At 31.8% G+C, this 17,899-nt stretch overlaps 1 protein-coding gene across 12 annotated transcripts in view; it reads right to left on the reverse strand.

Annotated features, from left to right (window-relative positions):
• Nucleotides 1-2,711: 2,711 nt before the first annotated feature.
• LOC148622936 (coiled-coil domain-containing protein 87-like) overlaps nt 2,712-17,899 on the reverse strand; it is a 40,724-nt gene continuing 25,536 nt past the window's right edge. For 10 of the 12 annotated variants that reach the window (XM_088573299.1, XM_088573290.1, XM_088573297.1 and 7 more), the window contains 9 exons: nt 13,975-13,995; nt 11,244-11,359; nt 9,222-9,342; nt 8,932-9,013; nt 8,207-8,341; nt 6,789-6,903; nt 5,398-5,468; nt 5,086-5,166; nt 2,712-3,948 (listed from right to left, as the gene is read on the reverse strand). In XM_088573299.1, coding sequence (XP_088429425.1) covers nt 3,790-3,948; nt 5,086-5,166; nt 5,398-5,468; nt 6,789-6,903; nt 8,207-8,341; nt 8,932-9,013; nt 9,222-9,342; nt 11,244-11,359; nt 13,975-13,995 — 901 coding nt within the window. In that variant the 3' untranslated portion in view covers nt 2,712-3,789. The remainder of the gene's footprint in view (nt 3,949-5,085; nt 5,167-5,397; nt 5,469-6,788; nt 6,904-8,206; nt 8,342-8,931; nt 9,014-9,221; nt 9,343-11,243; nt 11,360-13,974; nt 13,996-17,899) is intronic. The other 2 variants (XM_088573296.1, XM_088573291.1) reach the window with 1 other exon arrangement.

The following is a 17,899-nucleotide window of genomic DNA, read 5'->3' on the forward strand; positions in this document are numbered from 1 at the left end:
TATCACACAAAGAGAAAGTTATTGGTCATGACCTCAGAGAGCTAAGTGGTAGGTCCAAAAAATGGCTCATGTCTTTTAATCCTGACAAAACGGAAATTATGTTGTTTTCTAATATTGAAACTCCCGAAATAAACTTTGTATTTAATGATAAAAATATACCAGTTACAGATATGCATAAACATTTAGGTGTAACATTTAGTAACGATGCAAAATGGAATAATCGTGTTGAATGTATAATCAAAAATGTATCGAAACATTTAAATGTATTACGGAAACTTAAGTATAGTTTAGGAAGAAAGAATCTTGAATCACTATATCTTACTTTTATTCGACCGTTATTTGAATATGCATGTGAAGTTTGGGACAATATGGGCGTGGGTTATTGCAATAAACTTGAACAATTGCAGCTAGAAGCTGCTCGAATAGTAACTGGACTTCCCATCTTTACTAGTGCACGAATCATTTATAGTGAAATCGGATGGGAAACTCTAGCAGAAAGACGTGAAAGAAGAAAACTACAGTTGTTCTATGGCATTCAACATAATAATGCTTCAGAATATTTATACAATTTGATCCCACCAACAATTCAGAGTACAACAGTTTACCCCTTACGTAATGGAAATGACTTGATACATCCTTTTTGTCGACTGTCTTTGACACAAGACTCGTTTTTACCATCAACTATACGGTTATGGAATAAACTAAAATTGTCTACTCGTAACATTGAATCTATTGGTAAATTTAAAAATGAATTAAAGAGAAGTAAATCAAATCCAACAGAGTTCCTAAATATTTCGAGTTTGGAAATCGTAAATTAAACATTATTTTAACTTAAATACGATGTTCGGCCTCCTTTTTAAATTATCATCTCTCGAGAGTTAAAATTATAACTGATCCACCCTGCCGATGTGGTGCTAGCATTGAAGATTCAAATCATTTTTTCTTTGAATGTCCTCACTATTCTGATATTAGAAACAGACTCCTTATTAATCTAAATTGGTTACCGGAAAATTGTCGAGTAAATTTAAGTACCTTAACGTGTGGTCACCCGGCTCTTACCGATGAGCAAAATACAATAATTTTTAGTCATGTATATAATTATATAAAAGGATCTAAGAGGTTCCATATTGTATAATCAGTATCACTGATACTGTAAGTATATTTAAAACGACTATATACATCATCACATCATCACAATATTTGCTAGTTATATCATGTCAATATTATGTTAATATATTTATTGTATTGTTTTTGCATGCTTTCAATATGTATTGTTACACACTGTATATGGGAGAAGACTTAATAAGTTTGTCTAACTTGTGTCTAATCCCTTTTGCATAATTACGCAGATAAAATATGTTTAAACTAAAGATTCACAAATATATACTGGAGTTCAGTTGCGGGTCCAGGGTTACCGCCCCTTCTTTTTGGGAATTTTTGCGTTAATTTCGTGAAGGAATTGGGCAAAAATAAGCAAATACAAGTAAAGATCCCCACTTTTTCTGGACCCACCTCTTCAAAGTCTCTGAACCCGCCTTGAAGTTGCGAACCATGAAACAAATAACGACAATGTCTAAAATCATGCAGGCAATCATACGACCGTGGTTTTATGGAGAAAAAAAACACACACACACTGAACAAAACAGTAGTAAACACAAAAACTGAGTATAAAAAAGTGTTGCATTGTCGTCTTTTATATATTTTAAGGATCTGTTATAAGGCGGAATTGAAGTTATTTTTACTAATTTAAATTTCCTTGACTCAGTGCTACAGTACTTTGATATTAAAGTCGATCATACTTAGTATGCAAAATCGTGCAGAATTATGTTTTTTTTTTTTCAGTTAGTAAAGTGTGTTTAAAATCATGAAAAACTATATTTCAATTATTTAAAAAGATTTTTTCACATAAAACTATGTATGTTAAAATAACAAACCTTTTACAAAAGATCGGACCAATTGTGTTTTGTAAATACCGTATAATGGTGACAAGGGGACGTCACCATCTAAAAATGGATAACTGACAATAGGGAAGGAAAATCATCCCTTTTTACAGAGACCTATAATTAAATTACAGGTCTATGCTTTTTACCTTTTTATTGTAAATTTTAGTATTAAGTTTACCATTAATGATATGAATATTAAGATCTTTAAAGGGACATTCTTTATTACCAATATCAGATTTATTTAATGACAGTTCTACAGGATATTTATCTTTAGTATAAATATTGAAGTCATCGTTGTTTAGAGCCAAAATATAATTCAAATATCTTAAGGTGTTATTAATTTTTTCTACCAAAGTTGTTTGGAAGGGTTTTTTTTTATCCTGGCCATAAATTGGGATTTGTTACAGTAAAGAGTGATAGTGTGTGTTTCTAAATATCAAGTAATTGTGACAAGTAATTGCAAAGAAAATTGCCATAGATTAAAGTGTGATGGAGAGAGGGACAAACAGATAGACATACAGATAGTAAGTAGGACAAAATAGTGTAAAACAGTATACCCACATTTTTTAAAGCTAGGGTATAATTAAGAGTTTTAAATACAGGTATGAACAAGGAAAATCTAATGGCATGAAATTTGGGTAGGTAAGTGAACTTCTGGTGATTGTAGACAGTAATGAAGATAAAACAGTCACAATATAGAAACTTATGTCATATTAAAATGCCTGCTTCATATGTCTCATAGAACATGGTTTGAGATATTACAAAATATATATACACAAATTTATTTGAAATTCAAAAATAAAGCTGAACAAAACCAAACTTAAATGTTGATAGCACAAAATCACCAAAATCCTTTTAATAGAAACCTAAGGACTAGTATAACAATCTTTAATGTAGCAGGACTAAAGTGGTCGGAATGTAAAAGATATCACAGACAACATTAACAGGAATCCATTAAAAATAAAAGAAAGTAATTTTCTAATGCACACATTTACATACAGAATAAATAACATCAGTTTATTACACAGATTAGATTCAGTTTGTTATAATAAAGTTTTATTTATGTAAAAATAGAAGAAAAATAATTTTGGAAAAAAAAGAATAATTCATGATTTTAAGATATAGACACAAGTTTTAGACAGACCATTTTCCCATAAGTACTTAGGGAGCATAGCTCTGTCTGAAACAGGTGCCTATGTTTAAGATCATTCTGTGAGAAGCATATGATGCTTAGTATGAACACTCAAAACTTCTTCTTCATTTAATTACAAAATAAATAAGTAGTCAATCCGTATAAATCAATTATTTTTGTTCAAAAAGTAACAACCACCAACCCCTAAAAAACAGAAACTTTGAATACAAGTATTACAGTTTCAATAGAAAAAAAAAGGTTATGGGATTTAAAAAAAAAAAAAAAACATACAACCTAAAACAGTATTAAATGATAAATCTGTGAACCAAAATGACTATATCATGTTACTTTGTGTATTCATAAATGGAAAAATATATTCTATAAGGAAAATTTCTAGAGAATAAAACATTGCCTTGTTAAGAAAATAAATGCAGAAGAATGACTTAAAGCATTCTTCATTTATGAAATGAGGCATAACAATAATCTTAGTTCTCTAGTACAGGGTCAGTGGCTCAGACAAAAAAAGTAACATGGTTTATCACAGTTAATCAGCAATTGTACTAACATATAATCTAAGATACATCAAATATCAGAAAGTTGTGTCACTGCTTACTTCATGGTCCAAAAAAGTCAGCATATTTTTTCTTTATTAATTATAACAAAAATTGTTTTAAAAATATCACAGTAAAAACTGCAGACCAAACAATATTCAAGTCACTCTGTAACTATTGGAATTGGGTGTAGCTGAGCTTGTCTTACTTTGTATGGTCTCATCATAGCTTCATATTTAATAGCACTCTGTTTCCGTTCTTCTTGTAACCAATACAACATCTCTATCCTATCCCACTTCATTTTCTCTTCATAAGGTCTTCCCTGAATAAAGTCAAAAAACTATTAATTAAGCTATGTACACTGGTGTGCTAATTTTCTGAATTCTAAATTTAGACTTGAAATGCAAAATTACCAATTCATAAAAAAATTCACACAATGCAAAGTTGACTTAATCATTTCAGTGAAAAGTTGATAGGATCAGTAAATATCTTAATTAAAATTGGCATTAAACTGATGTACGTAACTGCAGTTACGTACTTCCCAAAATGATGGATGAAGGAAAAGGTAATCTAGATTATCAATGTCCCTGTCTTTTGAATAGTAAAATTAGACAGAATCGACCAACAAACAAATTCCATTATGAGTAAAATAACCAATTGTAGCCAAAGTTTTGATGAAAATATACATCAATAATGTCACTTTTTGACCTGGAAAAAAAATTAACTGATGTATGTAACTCACACACATGATGTACGTTATGTCATTCATAAATTATGCACATCACCAACGTTTTTACAGAGGAGTTTCATTCAGCAATCTTTTAAGAAATGAATGATTTTTATCACTTAATATCTTATTTAAAAAAATAATACCTGATTTTTCTTCCACCATCTTGGGAGGTATGTAACTGCAGTTATGTACATCAGTTTAATACCAGTGAATGGTAGATGTGATTCAAGATACAGAAAAACCCATTGAACATATGATGCTTTTTCATCTTATATACACCACATTTTTATGTAACTGTTTTGGAAAAAATTATTAACTCACTACCCCTTAAATCCACCAAATTGTGTATGATAACTCATGTACCAATCTCATGTACAATATTAATAATTTTTATCTCAAGTGAAAAAGTGAATGAGAAACTAAGACTGGATACGTGGTCTTTAACTGTCTCTGAATAAGAAATAAAAGGGAATCTAGTGGGTTTTTGACATGCCTCCTGTCTACCTAAGGCACGGAAGTCAAATCCAGAAGACCTAAATGATCAACACCTACACCGACAAAAAATACTAACATCTTTAATGTAATGATAAACAATACATGCACCTCAAAGTATTGATCTAAATTTGGCTCAAGGCCATGTCATATATTTATTGAAATAGGGACCAAAACATTGCTTAGCTTACCTGCTCCCAATCTAATGGAAACATGTAACGGGAAGTAGAAACATACCTTATATGTGACATGATCTAGGAAATGCTTCTTCATGAAGTCCACCTGTATTTTTATCTCTTTATCAAAATGGTCTATTCTCTGTCAAAATTAAACAGAAATATTCATTGATTGAAAACTTGATGAGTCAAAAATTCAACTGATGTGTTTCATCTTACCAGGTGGAATAAAAACACTTTAATCAAAGAGTTTGGGTTGCTCATTCTTTTTAGCAGTTGTTCTTTACTCTTGTTTATTATTTCTGTTCCAGATGTACCTTGTTTTGTTTTTATAATCTTTCATGTTTAAGATATAAAATTACTCAAATATTACCTTATAGTAGAAACTTCTTTGTTTCGCCTCTTGTAATCTTTTGACTGAACTCCCTTTTGTACCAGCTGACACTGTCAATATAAATTACATCCTTGAACAAACTATATCATACGGAGTATAAACACTTATTATATAGATAGCAGTGTTTTATCAAATGTTCCCAGTATAATAAATTTTGATAATTCACACTGTGAAATAAATTTGGTAATATCATTCTCGGAATTTTTCCCACCAAAACATCAGAATTTTGATATCAATCTGCCAATCACAGAATTTAAAATTTATGTTGAAAATATCTATAAATTATGAAGAAAATCTATATAATAAATAGGACAATCAATTGGTTATCATGAATAAATAAAAGAACACTTGAGGATTTTAACTTGTGCGAGGAACAAGTACTGCACACTCGTTAAATCTAGGCGTTTTTTGGCATTCGTGATCATAGTTTGGTTATTCACTCTTTCCAATTAATTATCCTATTATTATTAGGTTCAATCCTCATTGTATATTTTTACATCATTTTGCATACATTCTGTGTAATAAGGCAAACTAATGTAACCAATACAGTCATCTCTAGTAAAGTCATTTAGAAACCATATGATTTAAGTACCTTTCTGTGTAAGAATCGGGCAATGTGTGGCACATCACTTATCTTAATTTGCTCTTTTCTGCCTCAGATATATTCAATACATCTAGAAAATAACTGAGAAGCTATTTAAATTCATCCTGAAACATCTGTGACATTGACTGAGATTTCTTTTTTAGCATCCCTTTCGGATCTGCCTCGCACGGATGGACTGGTGTGACTTAGATATTTTTTTACAGGCTATATAGGTAAAAAGTGCTAAAACATTTTCTCTTAGTTTTTCAATAGTGCATTTCAACTGAATTTGAACTATCAATATCTTAAAAAGGCAAACTTTCCAAACACTTTGATGCTTATTTCTGGAGGTTATAAGGTTTAATTATGGACTTGGATAATGCAATAAAATCACTTCATGTGCCACACTTAATGCACATTCTGCCTGATTCTTAAACAAAGAAGTACTTAATTTCTGATAGTTTTTAAAAAATGTTTTTTTTTTCTAATTTTTTCCTGAAAAAAATTAGGTAACTCAAATTACCTTTTTCTACTTTGTACACTTTATGTCCTTTAGTACACAACTATAAAATATGATTCCTAAGTAAGGTATAGAGAAGCTTGTAATGACCAAACCCTTTCGGAACAGAATATTTTTACTTCAGCTGTGTTTTCTTATTAAAAAAGAATTTTCACACCATGATGAAGTAAGACCTGCATCCACATTATATTATATGAATTATGATAAGATTAACTATACATAACTCCATACAAAATATCTAATGTAAACACCTCAGTGATCTACTACCTTTTTCAAAGAATCTGTTAGGGTCTGATGCATTTCGTTCAAATTTTTCAAGCTTCCCCAATAACTCCTCTCGTTTCTGTATCAGCTCAGTAACTAACTCCCATCTTTCAATAGCCTACAAATCATCATCAATAAATTACAACTGCTCCATCTCAAGATTCAAAGTACCATAATACTAAGTATCCCTATATAGCACAGTAAGTTATTTAACTAATGTAACAGTAAAGCTTAAAGGAAAAATGAAAATAAATAAATTACAATACCTGCAAAAAATTGAATCCAGTGACCCTTGTACTAAAAACCAACAAACTACTGAGCTAAAGGAATACTCCACTAGTTCCTAGGGTTTACCTGATGACCATAACAGATGGTCATTTTAAGATGGCAGAGGAAAATTCTGGTAAAAATATTTTTCTTTCTCAAAGTTGTTCATTCAAGATATTGAAAAAAATAAATATGATAAATTCTTCCTGTCTTGAATGTATGATTAAATTTAAAGGTAAAAATACGAAAGAGATGACTGTAACAAAGAATGTGTGATAACTGTAACTGATCATGAGACTAACAAACTGAACGATAGGTTTTGAATGACATTTGATATGAAATACCGGTACCACTAATGTACTCATACTGTATTTAATATTATTTAAGCTGTACTTTAAGCTTTATGAACAACGAACACCAATTCCACAATCTGAAATCTGGATAGATAACATGCTTGTTTAAATTCAGTTTTGTGTACTAATATAAATCTGCAAAAAGACTGTTAACCTTCTGATGAAAATAATAAACTATTGTAAAGTTATATATATATTTACATGGTAAAAAAAACATTTATTTATACCTCTATTTCTAAAAATGTCTGGAAGACAAAGAAATTCAAAATGCTTCAAGTTTTTGCCTTTTTCTCTAAACATTTCATCTCTTTTTCACAATTTCTGCACTTCTGCAGAAATTCTAAATGCCCAATTTTACTGTTTTTTTTTCTCAATGCTTAACTCAAATTATTGCTTACTTAAGCATTTTGACTTTTTTATTTTTTAGACCAGTACATGTGCTACTCTTACACCACCTGAAAGCTAACATCATGAAATGTATAAGTAGCATGTACAGCACGCTATATACAATCTTGTTCATCCACAAAATATCACCATTAGAAGGATACAGTTTTAAATGGAATCAGTACTGTGATCTCAGTATAGATATTAATTTAACTATCCATTGATTGTGACATAAGTTCCACCTACACTTCATACAAACCCCCTGTGGAAGTCACTGATTACAGTACAAGGGGAATAAACAAAACTTGCTACCAGCATTTTTAATTGTTTTTCAAGGTAAATTATTTTCTTGTGAAAAAAAAAACCAAACAAACATGTTTCAATGTTATGTCTAAATACACTTGTATCAATACCAACCTCAAACATTTTTACATAGTATTCATTAGAACTATATTTGATTGCCATATCAAGTCTGAGGTTGTCTGGCATTTCTAGAGCATTCCACACTTTTTCCAACCTCTCCTGTGGACTAAGGGGGCCATCTTCTGTCATCTAAAATAGCAAATCTTGATATATATCTAATTACTTTCATCAATGAAAGTATTTCATGCATTTTGAACAAGAAAGAATAATCAAGGGAACAGAGATTTCAGCAGAAATCAAAAGAATATATTATAACGATACAGACAGGGAAAACAGACACACTCAATAAAGAACATGAAATAACCAAAATAACACATACAAAGAAACAAAAGTAAACGAGCAAACGGACTCCAATTCAAACTTGAACAAGAACATATTATCAACCTGCTTTTTCACTAGAGCTACATGCTGAGCCGAAGTATATTGTGCTACCTTAGTTCACAAATGTAACAGTGTCCAGAAAAGTATGTTATCTCACCTAAACACATTACTCACAGCCAACTAGTAATCATTTTATCTTGAATATGTTGCATATTTGATTAAGAAGCAGTCAGTACTATTTTTGTTCCACTTATCTGGGTCCACAGTTAAAAATAATTAGATGCAAACTTTGAAACAGTGATAGTGCTATCCAACTATGGCTGAGCAAATAACATAACATTAGAGGGATACAATCATTTATTGTGGAAGAACAATAATCAGAGATGACAGTAGCATACCTGTCCTGATCTATCTGTATCCATTTTACTGACAGTACCAGTCATAGATGTAACTTTTGATGCTCTTGATTGGGCAACATCTCTGACAATGACACAGCATGTATTAGAACAATTTGCTTTGTATAAGGAATTATTTGAATTTAAATAGTTGAAAATTCATTATTATCCACAAAAAAAAACCTGTATCATTATCTCTATGAGTAAAAGACTGATGTTTTTAGCAATTAATATTTTTTTCTGAATCAATAACTTAATATCTCGATTAAGAACTGTACAACTATCCATTCTACCTGACTGGCTTTTCTGTTAATAGTTTAGCTGAATGACGAGCTGCTACCCTCTCCTGTAATGTTTTTGCTGATCTTGATGTATCAGCAGATTTACCTCCCTTATCTGAACTGTCTTCCTCTTCTACAAACACAAATAGATCACTCACAGGTTAAAATGATTTTGGTCAAATTTTCATAATGACAGAGTCAAAGTCACAAGCATTGTAGCACATCACTTTTAATTTTCTGCAACTTTTACCACTTCAAAGCATATAACAAGAGGCTCCCAGGAGCCTGAATCACTCACTTGGTTAAAATTTTGCCTTTTAAGGGCAATGACTTTAACTCCATTTGATTCATTGGACACATTTGTAAGCCTTATAATAAAGATCATTTCAGCAATTAAAAGCTATTGGCTAAACCTAACAGATTTGGAGATGTATGCATATATCTGCTGTCTGACACCATTGTTCTATTTTTAGAAACAGCAGCCATATTTTTTCAGCGATCAAAAATCTGTCATTTCGTTAAGGATACCCTATAAAACAAAAATGTCAACTTTCATTGAATTATGTAAAGCAGTTTCTGAGGAGCAGATTTTTTAAAGTAATAATATCATAAACAGAAAAAAACGTCCAAAAAGGGCAATAACTCCAACATGGATCAACAAATTTTCACCAATGCTGAATAATTTTACCCCATGTCAGATTTTGGTTAAACCTAACCGTTCCGGAGATGTATGCAAAAATCTGCTGTCTGACCCCAATGTTCAATTTTTAGTAACAGTGGCAATGCTTTATAACAGATCAAAAATCCAAAAAGTCATTTTGTTAAGGATACCCTTTAAAACAAAAATACCAACTTTCATTGAATTCTGTAAAGTGGTTTCTGAGGAAAAGATTTTTTAAAATAATAACATTAAAAACAGCAAAAAACGTCCAAAAAGGGCAATAACTCCAACATGGGTCAACAAATTTTCACCAAAATTTGACCACAGATAGACCTCTTCATGCTGAACAATTTTACCCCCATGTCAGAATTGGGCTAAACCTAACGGTTTTGGAGATAAATGCAAAAAACTACTGTCTGATCCCTATGTTCTAATTTTAGTAACGGTGGCCATGTTTTTCAACGGATCAAAAATCCTCACTTCAGTTCTATGCACGATACCCCAAGAAACATTCATACTAAGTTTGGTTCCAATTGGTCAGGTGGTGTCAGAGGAGAAGACTTTTGAAAGAAATAACATTCAAAATAGCAAAAAAACGTTGAAAAAGGGCAATAACTCCAACATGGCTTAACATATCAAAATGAAAATTTGACCACAGATAGATCTCATCATGCTGAACACTTTTACCCAAAATTTGGCTAAACCTAGCAGTTTAGGAGATACATGCAAAAAAATACTGTCTGACCCCTATGTTTTATTTTTAGTAACGGCAGCCATGTTTTTCAACGGATCAAAAAATTCCCACATCATTTCTATGCAAGATACCCCAAGAAACATTCATACCAAGTTTGGTTTCAATTACTCAAGTAGTGTCAGAGGAGAAGATTTTTGAAAGAAATAACATTAAAAATGGTAAAAATCTTTGAAAAAGGGCAATAACTCCAACATGGCTACAACAATTCAAACCCAAATTTGATTGTAGATAGATCTCATCATGTTGAACACTTTTACCCAATGTCAGAATTTGGCTAAACCTAACGGCTTTGGAGATATATGCGAAAACTACTGTCTGACCTCTACGTTCTTTTTTTAGTAACGGTGGCCATGTTTTTCAATGGATCAAAAATCCTCACTTCAGTTCTATGGAGGATACCCCAAGGAACATTCATATCAAGTTTGGTTCATATTGGTCGAGTAGTTTCAGAGGAGAAGAATTTTGAAAAATTGTTAATGATGACGGACGATGACGACGGACGACAATGGATGACAAGTGATGGCAATAGCTCACATGGCTTTCGGCCAGGTGAGCTGAAAAAGGAAGTAACACATGTCAACAATGTCATTTTTGTCTCAAAGTTTCACATTTCTATTACCTTCTAATTGTGGATCTCTTCCAAGACCACCCATAAATACTGTATTCACATTCCACATGCCTTCCTCATATTTGGTCTTTTCTTTTTTCAACTCCTGTAGTTTCTTTTGCCTTTCACTTAAATATTCAATTTTTTTTTAATAATACATAGCATACTTGTAGATGTATAAATACTTTGAAAACAATAAACATGAAATAAAATCTTCACAAAAAAAAAATTGAGGGCCTTTATCACATTGTCACTAAGAGGTTGAACAAATTTCATCACAGGACAGGAAACAAGAACATAAGAAAGCTGTTAAATGTAAACCAAACTACTCAGTACCTCTAAAAATCTATTCACAAATAAGACTAAGGAGCATAGACGGGTAAATTCAAGTAAAAGGCATATTTGAGACCCGATATGAGCATTTCCTACATTAGTAACCTAATTGAAGGAGTGTTTTACAAGTTTACTATACATAAAAAAAAATTTACAATCAAATAGCAATTTACAAATCTTTTCTTATAGTCATACTGATCATATTCCAAGGCTTGCAGCTGTTGAGAGACAAGGTAATAATGAAAAGCCTCTGTCTAGTCAGACATCTCTAATTATACCAGACCAACATGATTTAGTCAAACTAATTGTGATTCCAGCATCAAATATTAGTACCACAGACCATTGGAAACTTGTGGAAACAACAGGTAGATCAAAAATAAGTTTAAATCATATTCATTTCTCAGTGATTTTTATCAAGTTAATATCAATGAAATACAATGAACAGACGTAGTAAGATCTCATGTTGGTGGGTAAACATAAAAAAAAAAATACTGACAGAGATGAACAATCAACACACATTTAAAAACCTGAATCATTTCAGCTCCAACTTAAAGTTAAATCATTTCTGTATGAAATTACATAACATCAGCACACAGAAAGTGGATACTGGCCAACAGTCTCACATAATCTATGTACAACTAATCACAATGATACTTCATACCAAATCTTAAATCATTTTGATGAATAGCTCCCAAATTTTAGCACACTAAAAAATGAACAGAATGTCAGACAATAGTAAAATTAAATGTTCTACAACCAATGGGAAGGGAAATAAAAAATATTTTTAACAGCAGTTTCATTGAATAAGATATATTTTAATAGAAAATATAAAAACAACCACCAATCTACTAGCAATCACACTATTCCCTAATATCATCCTATAATGGAACAGATCTGGCCTAAACCTTATTATTCATCATTATAAGTCCAATGTAAATTCTTCTGATTAGATTTAAATTATATCTGGTGTTATCACAAAGCAATTCTTAAAGCTATTCATCTATGTTAGGATGATTAGACAACACTCACAGACCAATGGCTTTAGTCATTATCCAATCAAACTTTAATTGGAAACAGAATAGTCAAAACATACATATTTCATGACAAAGGAAATATAACAAATAATCGTGTAATTTCTAAAGCATGCTGTTACAAATTTAATTACCACAACATTTTTGTCACAAGACTCATGCAAACAACAAAAACATAACATGGAAACTGATGATGCATGAAATGTCAAAGTATTTTGATGGGTCGATAGTGCTTTATAAAATGAAACAGAGAGTATAAATACTGGGTAACTATCATCAATCAGGAACTACCTGTACTTTATTACCATGGAATCAAAATAGATTAAACGGTATCATTAAAATAATGTTGTAGAAAAATGGATTATTTGATTGTAATTCAATATCTTGCTTTTAATTTCTATAAAAAACTACATCCGAATCACTGACCTTCACTGAACCCTAACAAGACAAATGGAGTAAAATTAAAACCAGATCAAATCAAAGTAAAGAGAATTAACTTGGAATTTTGGTTAACATTCAGATGGTGTAAGTGAACTACACACACTATATTACTGATATGATCCTGTATAGATCAGTCAGTAACAGGTGGACATTTTAACCAGATAAGATCCTGTATATGTCAGTTGACATATCTTTAGAATATGGTCCTGTATAAGTCAGTCAGTGACATTTGGTCATGTCTACCTGGTAAGATCTTGAACTGGTCAATTAATGACAGTTGGACATGTCTACCTGATAAGATCTTGTACTGAACAGTCAGTGACAGTTGGACATGTCTACCTGGTAAGATCTTGAACTGGTCAGTCAGTAACATTTGGACATGTCTACCTGGTAAGATCTTGTACTGGTCAATCAGTGACATTTGGACATTTCTATCCGATAAGGTAATGTATAGGTCAATCAGTGACATTAGGACATTTCAACCTAAATAGAATTTTTTGGCTTACAGAGGTTTACACCAATATAATAATAAGAGTCATATAAAGAGGAAAGAAACAAATATGTTTATATTGTATTAAGAACTGATGATACATTGAATGTAGAGAATATCTATTGACTTCTAGTAATATTCTATCTATAAGTATGTAGGAGCCTACTTCAAATGCATTCTTAGTAAAAGCGATGTCAGAGTGGAAAAACAAGTTAGATGATAATCTTAGATTACCTGTAACAAGCTATTTCAAATATCTTAATTATATTCTTTTAAAATACTACAGTCAAACAGAAGACATTTATAATGGTATATAGAACAGAGAGAAAGGGATTAGCCCTACTTATATGATACACATATTGAAGTTATACTACATCTGTTTAAAGTCCCATATTGTGTTTGGGGTCAAGAGAAGCAGCAGGCAAACATCAGGGAGTGTGTTACTTACGCTTCAACTCTCTGCTTTCTCCTGTAATATTTTTTAGAACATTAATCAACTTTATTTTCCAATCAAAGAATACCTACACTGTGATAATATTAATAGGATAATTAATTGAAAGGAGTGAATAACCAAAATATTATCGGGAGTGCTGAAGAACGCATAGATTTAACGAGTGTGCGGAACTTGTACCATGCACAAGTTAAATCTTACTGCGTTCTTGGCATGAGTGAACATATTTTTGTTATTCAAGATAACAAATTGATTATCCTATTTATTATATAGATTTCCTCCATTATTTGTTGCTATTTTCAACATAAATTTCAAATTTTGTGAACAGCGGATTCATTTCAAAGTTGCGATGTTTTGGCGGGAGAAAGTCCGAGAGTGACATTACCGAATTTATTTCACAGTGTGAATTATCGAAATTTATTTCACTTGGAACATTCGATAAAACACTGCTATCTATATAATAATTGATTATAATAGACAAACTTCTGAGATCTGAGTAGTGAAAATCAAGATCTACAAACAAATTTAACTTTAAAAAAACAATAATGAAAGGGGCTTAAATACCTAATGCACTTTACATGCCTACATTATAAAAGTCAACAAATTCAAGAGCAAATAAAAAAAAAGTTTAATACAAAATTAAGTATACAACATATGTATTCACACTTGTAAATGTGATTTAGAAAAATAGTATATCATACTGAACTCTCCTTGAAAGATTAATGGATCATAATGTAAAGTTATTTTCCTCACATCAAAAGGTTATTCAGACCGAAATGTGTGTGAATTTATGTATATGACAGAACCAGCAGTTCCCTAACCAGAAGTTTATGCTTTGCCATGCTTGGTATACCCTCATTAAAACAGAAAGTTGATATCTGAAAGCAACCATAATCACTTCTGACATTTAAAATCAATCGGTCCTGTGGCTACTGAGATTTTTGTGACAAAACCTTTCTCTATCATTCCATACAGAGAAAAATGATTAAGTTCCACGAACAGATATTGATATCAAACAGCAAACAAAATTGCTTTCATTGCATGCCTCATTTATTTAAAGCTATATACCAAATGTGAAATCAATATAGTATCAATTGGGAGTCAAAATAATTGCAATGAAATTCTGACAGATGGACAGACAGACTGATGGACTACATAATTCCAATATCAGGCTGTCCAGCACCTTTTGGCAAAAAGTAAGGGCTAATTTAGGGCAAAAATGAGGAAATTTACAACATAAAAGTAGCTAACACTGAGAAAATTTTCAAACTTTCTTTCATGTCTTTTGTGAATTCCAGACAGAAGAGCACCTGATTACCTGTGATATAGATAATTAAGGTGCACTGTGAATTCCAGACAGAAGAGCGATTACCTGAGATGAAGACAATTAAGATGCACTGAGAATTCCAGACAGAAGAACATCTGATTACCTACGATGAAGACAATTAAGATGCACCGTGAATTCCAGACAGAAAAGCACCTGATTACCTACGATGAAGACAATTAAGATGTACTGTAAGCACTGTAACAAAAAATGCCAGGATAAATTTGAGTTGTGTAATAAAAACCCTATATAACAAATACACTTCCAGTATCAACAGGACCTTTAATAGTTCATCAGTTACATTAAAGAGATAAACCAAATCACAGGTGACCTGAAGGCACTACCAGTTAGCCTACAATGATCAACATAATATCTGTTTACCTAACAGCACTACCAGATATCTTACAATGATAAACAGAATTACTGTTTACCTTGAAGCTCACTACCAGTTATTTTTACAGTGATAAACAGGATCACTGATTACCTGAGAGCTCACTACCAGTTACCTTACAATGATAAACAGAATCATTGGTTACCTGAAAGCACTACCAGTTACCTTACAACGATAACAGAATCATTGGTTACCTGAAAGTACTACCAGTTACCTTACAACAATAACTGAATCACTGGTTACCTGAAACCCCTACCAGTTACCTCACAATGATAAACAGAATCACTGGTTACCTGAAAGCACTACCAGTTACCTTACAATGATAAACAGAATCACTGGTTACCTGAAAGCACTACCAGTTACCTTACAACGATAACAGAATCATTGGTTACCTGAAAGTACTACCAGTTACCTTACAACAATAACTGAATCACTGGTTACCTGAAACCCCTACCAGTTACCTCACAATGATAAACAGAATCACTGGTTACCTGAAAGCACTACCAGTTACCTTACAATGATAAACAGAATCACTGGTTACCTGAAAGCACTACCAGTTACCTTACAACGATAACAGAATCATTGGTTACCTGAAAGTACTACCAGTTACCTTACAACAATAACTGAATCACTGGTTACCTGAAAGCACTACCAGTTACCTTACAATGATAAACAGAATCACTGGTTACCTGAAAGTACTACCAGTTACCTTACAACAATAACTGAATCACTGGTTACCTGAAACCCCTACCAGTTACCTCACAATGATAAACAGAATCACTGGTTACCTGAAAGCACTACCAGTTACCTTACAATGATAAACAGAATCACTGGTTACCTGAAAGCACTACCAGTTACCTTACAATGATAAACAGAATCACTGGTTACCTGAAAGCACTACCAGTTACCTTACAAAGATAAACAGAATCACTGGTTACCTGAAAGCACTACCAGTTACCTTACAACAATAACTGAATTGCTGGTTACCTGAAACCCCTACCAGTTACCTTACAACATATTAACTAAACAGGTCTGAGACCCACAACATAAAAAAATCCTTCAGTCTGAGAATATTCTTACCTTCCTGGGTGACTTCAGTCTGAGAATATTCTTACCTTCCTGGGTGACTTCAATCAAAATCTTTGGAAATTGATGACATCACAAACAGTAACAAATATTTTCCGACAAATAATTGTTCAAGTTTTGTGGCCCTGGGGTTGGAATAACTGGTTACTTGACAAAACAACCCATTAACTGGTAACTACACTGAAAAGATCTACTTGGTACCTGATAGAATCTGACAGAGCCATATATTACCTGAAGGAGTAATCAAGGGAACCAAGGCCATAGCGACAATCAAAAGAATGTAATCAAGGGACAGACATACACAACAAAGAACATAAAATCACCCTTTACCTTATATAACCACTAATTACCTGACATAAATTATTACCACTAATCACCTGATATAAATAACTATAGTTAACTAATGAAAGACATTGTTAACTATTTCAAGGGGAGTATAACCTGAAGGATTTGATTAAAAACATAAGATGATATACTCAATGGCCTACATGTATGCTAAAATATTACTTCAGTTAAGAAAATCTAAAAAAAAATCCTTCTGAACCAAATAAATAGTTACCTAAGAAACAACCTGTGTAATACAACAGACAGCATGTATATACAATGAAAGCTTGATGCTATAACCTGCATCGTCTTTCTCAACTCAATATCAAAAATAAATCAAACATAATTATATTTATTGGCTTCTTTTCATATAAAATATATCATTATTTTATTATTTGCTCAAACACAAGTTTCAAGATAAATATAGAAAACTCTGGAATACTATTATTTCATTGTAAGAGTTTGTCTAGAATCATGTTATACATGTATATATTTCAAAGATTTAAGTACTTCTCTGTCTAAGAATTGGGCAAAATGTATATAAGGTGTGGCACATGAAGGAAAAAAAAGATTTTATTGCATTAACCAATTAATTATACCTGATAACCACCAGAAATAACCATCAAAGTGTTAGTAAAATTTGCCTTTTTAAGATATTGATAGGTCAAATATAGTTGAAATGCACTATGGAAAAATGGCTGGAAAATTTTCTCGAACTCTTTCCCTATATAAGCAGTCAAAAAATATCTATCAGAAGCTTCAGGATAAACTTAAATAGCTTTTTGGTTGTTTTCTAG

The sequence above is a fragment of the Perna viridis genome, chromosome 3 (genome assembly GCF_037379345.1).
Source record: "Perna viridis isolate PV_CMFRI_1.1 ecotype Kerala chromosome 3, ASM3737934v1, whole genome shotgun sequence".
In the NCBI taxonomy this organism is placed as follows: domain Eukaryota; kingdom Metazoa; phylum Mollusca; class Bivalvia; order Mytilida; family Mytilidae; genus Perna; species Perna viridis.